Below are 9,100 nucleotides of genomic sequence, written 5' to 3'. Positions count from 1 at the left end.
ATCAGCAATCCTCACCCGAAGGACAAACTGTGCCCCCTCACACCAAGGCCACGTATCCGTGCTTGTGCGCACGGGGCAGTCGACGTCCCCGAGGAGCACTCCCTCCCGCCAGCGTGACGCAGCGTGGGGGGCTCGCAGGCCTGTGCTGACACCAGGAATAGAGACACAAGAGGCCACCAAGGGCCACGTCCCCACCGCTCGGGTCCTGACCCGGCCGGCTTTGCACCTCCGCACGAAACGCGCCGAGCATTGCTCGGTCTCTTTTGCTTCCTGCAGTCACTGTGCACTTGCTGCTGCAAGCAGCTGCTGAAAGAGCAAAGCGCCCTCGGAAAGCAGCTCGGCAGCAGGGAGGTGCAGCAGTTATTCTGGTCTCGAGCAGCGCTGCGGTGGCATGAAGCATTTCATGTCCAGTGGAGCGGGAGGGAGCAGGGGCCAACAGCCGCCCCGCGGCTAACAATGCGAGCTGTGACCCAGACGTAACAGAGCAATGCCCAGAGTCAGTTGTTCTCACGATGGCTGCTGAGCCCCAGCCACAACTCGCATCCTAGAGGGAAAATAGCTTTTATTTGGTATGTCACAACGTTTCAGTCAGTATTTAACAGCCCTGTAAAATTTTAGTAAACTCATCTTTCAGTTTAACACCGCCCTGGATACCTGTGCAATCAGATAATAACACCTGGCTTTTCTCCCAAACCACAAAATGCACAGGGGCATCTTACTCCGAGGTTAAGTTTCCTTAAGCTGCTCTAATGCCTGCAGGGGCATGCAGAGGTGAAACTACAGCTGAGCATTCAGGATTTGCTGTTTCACCCAGGCTGCGCCAAGGTTTTCTTTGGGCCACCTCATTGCCGAGTCAGATGCTGGATGTGCTAACAAGGGCCAGAAGAAGTCAGGAGTTTAAGATAAATTAAGAATTTGACATTGACCTTCAGCATCTGCACCAGACAGTTCTTGATGATTCTTTTAGGCAGCTTCTTCCCAACAGATTCAAATCTTTGTGGCAGAAGCTGCCTTCAGAGCCTGCTACACACAAAGCTGGTGCCGTGACTGGCTGCGTGTTAGTCCAACAGGGAACGACCTAAAAGCAGCGATCTGCCTGGCTGCCGGCAGGCTTTGCCAACGCCTTCAGTCACAGAGCACAGCAGCACCTCTGTCTGCAGCCCTGCTGGTTTTTGCTTGCTGATCCCCCTGCAGCTCCCACAAAATGGCCCCAGCCACACGAGATGTGATTTAATGGTGCCTGCTATGCAAAGAGGAAAGCTCCCGAGAGCCGGATCCTGCCAGCGCAACGTGCACAGCCAGGGGCAATGTCAGGAGAGCTGAAGGGGCAGTTTCCTTGCAGCCAGCGTCACCCCGTCCGCAGGGGAAGCGCAGCGGGATGCGCTGAGGCTTTGGCTGTAGCCAGGCATGTGTGGGCAGAGCGGTGCTGCTGGGCTGGGGCAGGCTCCCCGGCTCAGAGTGCTCCAGGGAGCTTTGCAACAGGCACCGTCACTCCTCCTGCAGCTCCTTCTTCCGAAAGGCCTGCAGCCTTCTCCCCACGGTCTGCTGGACGATCTCCAGACCCTCTGCGTCCAGTTCCTTCGTGAGAAGCAGGATGGCATTCAGCACGTTGTTCTGTCGGGACGAGACAGACACTGCTTTATACAAGCATGTTAACGCCAGCCCGGAGAACGGGGTACTTGATTTCCCAAGAGCAGCTCCTTCTAGGAACTCCACCACCACTGCTGCCAGCAGTTTGCAACAGGCACCTGCACCTACAGGGACAAACCAACCCCCCCTGAGGCCGAGAGGGGCAGAGGCTGCCTGGGAGGAGGCTAACAGGAACGCAGGACAGACTTGTCCGCCCAGTCCTGCACCAGCTGCCCACATGCCTTTGCTTCCTGGGCACCCTCCAAGCTGGCTCCTGTAAGGAAAAGCGCGTTCAGCTGAGCAGTCGCCCTCCCTCTCCAGTGTGAACGTGTGTAGAGTGGGAAAGGACATGCCCCCTCTGCTCTGAGGCAGAGAGTCCCGACAGCAGCAGCTCGAGGGAACCTTTGAAGGTCCCCAGCCCAACCTCCCATGAAAGCAGGACCGCTGCCAGCGCCACACAGCAGCTCTGTCAACCCACGTCTTGAAAACCTCCAGAGGGAGATTCCACAGCCTCCCTACATACCTTTTAGGGAAAATATTTTTCCTAACGTCCAACCTGAACATCCCCAGCCGCAATCTGTGGCCAAGTCCCCTTGTTTAATGTTTTCTTTCCCAGAAAAAGAGGAAGAAAAGAGGAAAAAGGCCAAAGCCTGCAGTACTCATGGTACTGCAAAGGAAGCTTAAAGCATGAATGAGCGAGAGACTGCGGGTGACAACTAGCGGAACGAGGCAGAACATGGTCCAGATCTGGCTCTGGCCTTCCCATGCCAATTGAAGCGATGGCACCGAGCCCAGCACGCAGCAATTCCCAGCTGGGCAGCCAAGATCCACGAGGTTCATCTGGGGCTACGCCACTGAGAGGGCTGAGGAACCACCTAAGCACTGGATTCAGCAGCCTCCTGTCCCCCAGCTGCATTTCGGTTGCTGCCCAACTTGTACGTGCTTTTAGCACAGCCCCAGCGTAAGGACACGTGTGCTTATGTGCAGACAGACGGAGAGTACTAACTCCACCAGGCTTTCTCCACATCTGGTGGAGACCAAAACCACTGCATGGCGTCTTCAAGATGAAAAGCACTTGGGTCTTTAAAGATACTCACTCTCTTCTTTCGGCTGCAGTCCGTCTCTCGAGGTGAAAAGGAGGAAAACTTATCCCTGGGAACAGGCTTCATACCAAGCTGCTCTCGAATTTTGCTGAAGAAAAAGGGAGGAAGAGCAAATGTTACCAGGACCAGACGGCAAAACCTTACTCTGCCAGGCCAGTCCCCTACAATCACGGGCAGCCATGCAAGAAGTATCCAGCCGAAGGATTCAAAGCACGTCTATTAACGCACCGCCACTGCCTGGAGAACGCGACACCCCGAGCAAAACTCCCCCCTGGAGTAAGAGCCTCACAGTCAGAAGATGTTAACAGGCGTGCCGCCACGAGAAAGCTGCTCCCTCCTCATGCCTGAGGCTGGCTGGGACTGACCGCGTCGCGCCGCACTTCAACGACACGTGCCACAGGCGGACGTGCGCCAAAGCACGCTGCAGAGGAGCTAAGCAGGAACGGACAGGAGCTCACACGTCAGTGAGGATCCATGCGGCCGATAGGAAGTAGCCAGCTACAGAAGAGCCTGTTTTGCAGATGGAGAACCAGAGCCACAAGCGCCATTACCCCAGCACGGCTCCACCACGCTAACTGGAACAACAGGAACCTGCGCCAGCTGCGGGTCTGGCCGCAGAGAATCGGGCTCGGCTGGCGGGGCCCTTACACCCCACCCACGAGGTCAGCCCGGGAAGCCCAGCAGCTCACTTTGTCTCCTCCAGACTGAAGCTCAGCAGCTCCCTCTCGGTCTCCGTTGCGGATTCAGCAGCACTGGGCTCAGTGGACTCAGGGCAGCCGTTCTCCACGCTCCTCCTGACCGGCGGGGCCGTGATCTCCTCCCCATCAACCAGGGCCTGGGACAGTTCTTCCTCTGTCACGGCTGCAAAAGCCAAAACAGCAGCCTAGAGCCTGCTGCAACGAGCTCCAGCAGCCCAGGAAGGCGGCATTCGTGACCAGGAATGTGCTGCTGCTGCAGAGCTGCGTGACGGGGGCTTCACCCAGCAGCTCTCCTTCGTACTAGCCTTTTGCTTTCATCCTCCTCCTGCAGTAAAACCCACACGGAAGAACACTGGCAGCTGTCAGCAACCTCTCAAAAGGAGAAAGGTATCAGGGAGGGATGCAAAGATGCTTTGCAGGCTCCAAAAGCCACCAAATTACTGCTAGCAGGTGGAAAAGCTCTTTTTCTGTAACCGCAGATCCAATTACAGAATCCGTGTTTGGCCAGAGCAAAGGAGAGAGCTCTGGAAAACCACTAATTAGTAGTACAGTCTCAGCTGTAATGAGCCTCTTTCAGTCCCACGAGTGCTAACTCTGGCACTGCAGGGCACAGGAGGGAGAAAACAGCTCAGGAGCGATGGCTCTCAGAGAGCCTCCGACAGATCCCGCCTGGCTGAGCATCGCCAGCACGCCGCCCCAAGGAAGGGCCAAAGGACACCTCACACGAGGAAGCAGCATGTCACCGGTTTCCAGCTCACCGGCCCAGGGCTCGGGGCTGTTCGTTTTTACCTGCCAACACCCACCTTGATTATCGAGCTTCTGCAGGCTGGGGAGGTTGCGCAGCACCGTCATCCTGTAGCGGTGGGGGTCCGACCCACAGCAGGGATTTTCAGACAGCCACAGGACCCTCAGCCGGGGCAGGTTTTTGAGGTAGAAGAGCTCGTTCAGGCTTCCGATGTTGTTCTTCCTCAGGTAGAGCTCGCTCAGGTTCTGGCACTGATTGAGTGGCTCGAGGTCCGAGATGCCGTTCACGCTGAAGAGAGAGCGGGGGATGAGCGAGCGGGGAGCCCAGCCCTCCCTCACCACATCCCTCGGGGGGAGCAGGGCCCCCGCAGCACGGCAGCTTTTCAGCTCCTTTTCCTGCACCAGCTTCTCCGAGAAGCCTCACGCCGGCACAGCAAGGGCGGTGTTAAGGAGCCTGTGGCTTCACAAGGAACAGAAAGACAGCGTTTCATCTTGGTAATCAGAGGAAAGAATTAAGAAAGTGGGCACTGCTCTCTGCTCGAGATGACAAACAGCTTTTGGTTCCCCCAGCCACCCGTCTCACCGACACCCTTTGCTCCAACAGCTCCTCAGGCAAGGAGAACCCGCTGAAGATTCCCAAGCCAAAAAACTTAAATTCAAAGACAGCAGAGGTTCTCTGTGATCCCCAGGACAGATGAAGGACGGGAGAAATGAGAAGCTTTGTGAGATCCAAGAAGCATTTCAACCAGCCTTCTGCAAACTGGCCCCACACGGAAGCCCTGAAAATCCCATCTAAACCCTGGAGTATGACTTAGGGAGCAAAAATCCTGAGACATTTTAACCGTTCTTGAAACAGGGACTGTTTTCTCAAGTAGCAAGGGGAAAGGTGCAGAGGAGTAAGCTGAAAGATCAGCATTTCCACGTCTCTGCCACTTGAGGAATCGGGCAAGGAGAGCCCAGCAGCTCGGGGACACAGTCTCAGAGGCAGTAAGGAACCAAAGGCCAGGACGTGGCCCCACGAGACACGTGAGCTCCTCCGCCCTCTCCAAGGCCGGCAATTTGGCATTCACCTGAACGAGATCACCTCGACGTTGGGCAAATCCCGGCATATCGATATCTAGGCAGGAAGAGAGAGAAACAATAAGCTGCACTCCCAGGGAGAAGAAGTAAACAAAACGACACAGCAATTTTAATTGCACACAAGCCAGATAAAAGCAGGAGTAGGAATTCAGGTTTGCTTCAGTCCAACCCAGGCTCAGCACCGCCAGAGGGATTTGCTGCCAGAGCCAGCGCAGAGCCAGCAGCTCCTCCACCCTCTCTGCCCCGCCAGCATCCCGCTGCTCTCCTGCGCCGGCACCTCCACGCTGGCTCCAGGAGGGATCCGTCCCTCTTACCGGGGCAGCCCTTTCCTACGGAGGGTACGTGCCTACGAGCCAAAATCCCGAGCGGCCAGGTGAGGACTTGGCTCCCCCTTCCCCTCCCGGTGCCGGCTCCCTCCGGGCACAGGCCGGGGCTCGCTGGGGCGGGTGGGTGCCAGCCCCGAAGGATGGAGGACAGCAGCATGGAGGACAGCAGTGCGGTACTTACATCGGTGAGGTGGCTGCCCCTGCGGGAGGAGAGGGGTGTCACGGGAGGAGAGGGTGTCACCGCACTGCCCCGGCCTCAGCCCCGCACCCGCCGTCCCCTCGCCTGGGTGACGGCCCCGGGCCCATGGTGTGCCCCCACCACGTCCCTGCTGTCCCCACACCCGGGGGACAGCCCCGAGCCTGCCCCGTGCCCCCACCAGGGCCTGCCCGGGACCCTGAGGGCTGCGTGTCACCCACCAGCCCGGCCTGCCCCCAGACCCAGGCCTGTTCCCAGCCGCATCCCCGCCTGTCCCCAACCCTGCCTGTCCCCATCCCCTGCCTGTCCCCATCCCAGCCCTGTCCCCAACCCTGCCTGTCCCCATCCCCTGCCTGTCCCCATCCCTGTCCCCATCCCAGCCCTGTCCCCAACCCTGCCTGTCCCCATCCCTGTCCCCATCCCAGCCCTGTCCCCATCCCAGCCCTGTCCCCAACCCTGCCTGTCCCCATCCCAGCCCTGTCCCCATCCCCTGCCTGTCCCCACCCCATCCCTGTCCCCATCCCCTGCCCGTCCCCATCCCCTGCCCGTCCCCATCCCCTGCCTGTCCCCACCCCAGCCCTGTCCCCATCCCCTGCCTGTCCCCAGCCCTGTCCCCACCCCCTGCCCGCCCCCACCCCCTGCCTGTCCCCACCCCTATCCCTACCCCATCCCCTGCCTGTCCCCATCCCCTGCCCTGTCCCCTGCCCTGTCCCCAGCCCTATCCCTGCCCCCCCCGTCCCCCCCCCGCCCCCACCAGCAGTTCAGCCGCCGGACCCCGTCGAGCGCGGCGGCCTTGGCGCGCGCCAGCACGGCCCCGCGGCTCAGCCTCATGGCGGCGCCGCGCCGCGTCACGGGGGCGGGGCCACGCCGCCAGGGGGCGGGGCTTGTGCGCCCCCGGGGGCGGGGCCGGCGGCGGGGAGCGCCCCGCGGCTGTGCCCTGACAGGAGGGTGCTCGCCGCCCGGCCCCGCGCCCGTATGCGCTGCCTGTTGTAATATTACATTGTTTGTAACGGTATAGAACCCGCACAGCGGTACGCACGGGCAGCGTGTCGATGCATAGATCAGTGAAGCCCCCGTTTGTGCGTGTTTCTGCGCTGCCCCCCCTGGGTTTTTTTGCGGTGAAAACCACTCGCGAGTCATTTGTGGGGCCGTTCCCGCCGGCGTTCCGAAACACGGGCAGCCTGCAGCTCCCGCTGCTCCCTATAGGCCGTTATTTTCGGTTCCTTCTGTCAAGAAGTGCCCTGTACGCGCCGTCTGGGTACACCTGCGTGGGAAATGGGACCCCGCTGCCTCGCGCGTGGTTACAGCACAGCGGGATGCTCCCCTCTGCAGAGCGTGGGGCGCCGGCAGCCGCGGCAAGGAGCCGGAAAGCGTTGGGATGACACGTCCCCGCCGTCCCGGGGGGGGAAAATCGTGCACAAGGGAATGTGGGGCTCGAGGTGGGTCAGGGAGCGCCCTTTCACCTTCCTCCTCTCCGAAGAAGGCGGCGTTTGTCAGGCAGAGGAAAGGGAGCCGGAACGCAGCAGGAGCCGTGGGGAGCCCGCTGCGGGCAGCCGGCCGCAAGGTGAATGAAACGGCAGGGCCTGGGGGCGAGAGGAGAGGGAAAAAGCAGAGAAATCCCCCGAAAGATGTTAGGATCATTGCCGACAGCGCTACAGACGCACATAAGGATTTTGAAATAAGGACCAAGTGGCAAATCTGGTAGTTCTGTAAGTTACATTTTAAAACGGGTGAAAGGCTTGTTTCAACAGGTCATAGAGGAAGGAAAAAGTGGAGGGGAGAAAGTGGAATTTCCCTTAATTCCTGATTTCAGATGTTTTTGAGTATGTAATCACAGTATCACAGTATCACAGATTTCTAGGTTGGAAGAGACCTCAAGATCATCGAGTACAACTTCCGACCTAACACTAAGTACTCCACTAAACCATATCGCTAAGCTCTACATCTAAACGTCTTTTAAAGACCTCCAGGGATGGTGACTCCACCACCTCCCTGGGCAGCCCGTTCCAATGCTTAATAACCCTTTCGGTAAAGAAGTTCTTCCTAACATCCAACCTAAAACTCCCCTGGCGCAACTTACGCCCATTCCCCCTCGTCCTGTCACCAGGCACGTAGGAGAACAGACCAACCCCCACCTCTTTACAGCCTCCTTTCAGGTAACTGTAGAGAGCGATGAGGTCGCCCCTGAGCCTCCTCTTCTCCAGGCTGAACAAGCCCAGCTCCCTCAGCCGCTCCTCGTAAGACTTGTTCTCCAGACCCCTCACCAGCTTGGTCGCCCTTCTCTGGACTCTCTCGAGCACCTCCATGTCCTTCTTGTAGCGAGGGGCCCAAAACTGAACACAGTACTCGAGGTGCGGCCTCACCAGAGCCGAGTACAGGGGCACAATCACTTCCCTAGCCCTGCTGGCCACACTGCTTCTTATACAGTAATAATACATCCACCAGCATAGTTTCTTTTCAGGAATGATAGAATGAAAACTACTTGGTGTATCTCATGTGTTTTATCTGTATTTTTTTCAATTTCTGATTACCAAATCAGAGAATTACTTGCTAATGAAATTTGTACGCGCTGGCACAACACAAGAGCAGTAGGTCTTGTCAGCCATGTCCAAAATGTGCCATTTCAGACCTCTGAGCAAGAATGATGACCTGTCTGTGGCTGATCAGCTTTGCATAGCTAACAGATAATCATATGCAACTGGAGTAGAGGAAAAATCCACTCCCTCGAGTAATGCAAGATGAGAAAAAATAATTACTTTGACATGTAGATCTTTATGATGTAAAAGGCAAGGTGGTGATGCTCATTCGGGGGTTGATAATAACTTTGGCACTAACTAAGTGAGTAATAAGTGGTAATAACTAAGTGAAATGTGGCTGATATTCCCAACCTAGCACTATTTAAAGCAAAATTTGATGTGGGGAGACAAATCTGACATATACAGATACACCTAGAGGGGTAAATTTGACACAGGGAGTAGGATTTATGGATTTTTTTCCCCATGAATTTTACCTGCTCAGTCTCTTTCCTTTTTACTGAGGCAGCAAAATATTTGAAATCCAAGTGAGGTGGAAATATTCCCGATATGCTGGATTTTTCTCAGATACCATCCCTGTGAACACGCATCCGAGACTGCACACATTCGAGTCCCACATCAACGACATGCAGATTCCCCCTCGAATTCAGATGCTTTCAGCCAAAACCCTCTGTTGCGCATTTTGGGTGAGTATTACGGTTTCTAAACACAGCCCAGAATTTCTAGGTCATGCTCCTGAATGCTAACCGGCTATGACAGCTCATGTCAGATGCCTCTCTCTGCCCGCTCA

General features: G+C 57.1%; 1 protein-coding gene across 1 annotated transcript; it reads right to left on the bottom strand.

Moving 5' to 3' along the window:
- Nucleotides 1–545: 545 nt before the first annotated feature.
- On the bottom strand, nt 546–6,651 carry CFAP410 (cilia and flagella associated protein 410). Its single transcript, XM_080603662.1, has 7 exons — nt 6,531–6,651; nt 5,762–5,780; nt 5,245–5,291; nt 4,234–4,463; nt 3,422–3,593; nt 2,727–2,820; nt 546–1,614 (listed from the first exon to the last, which is right to left on the bottom strand). Exons 1-7 carry the CDS (start codon nt 6,605–6,607, stop codon nt 1,489–1,491), a joined length of 765 nt encoding a protein of 254 aa, XP_080459788.1. The 5' UTR covers nt 6,608–6,651; the 3' UTR covers nt 546–1,488.
- Nucleotides 6,652–9,100: the final 2,449 nt, after the last annotated feature.

Source organism: Anser brachyrhynchus (assembly GCF_964034855.1).
Source record: "Anser brachyrhynchus genome assembly, chromosome: 9".
In the NCBI taxonomy this organism is placed as follows: Eukaryota; Metazoa; Chordata; class Aves; order Anseriformes; family Anatidae; genus Anser; species Anser brachyrhynchus.
This window is presented reverse-complemented; position numbering and strand designations above follow the sequence as displayed.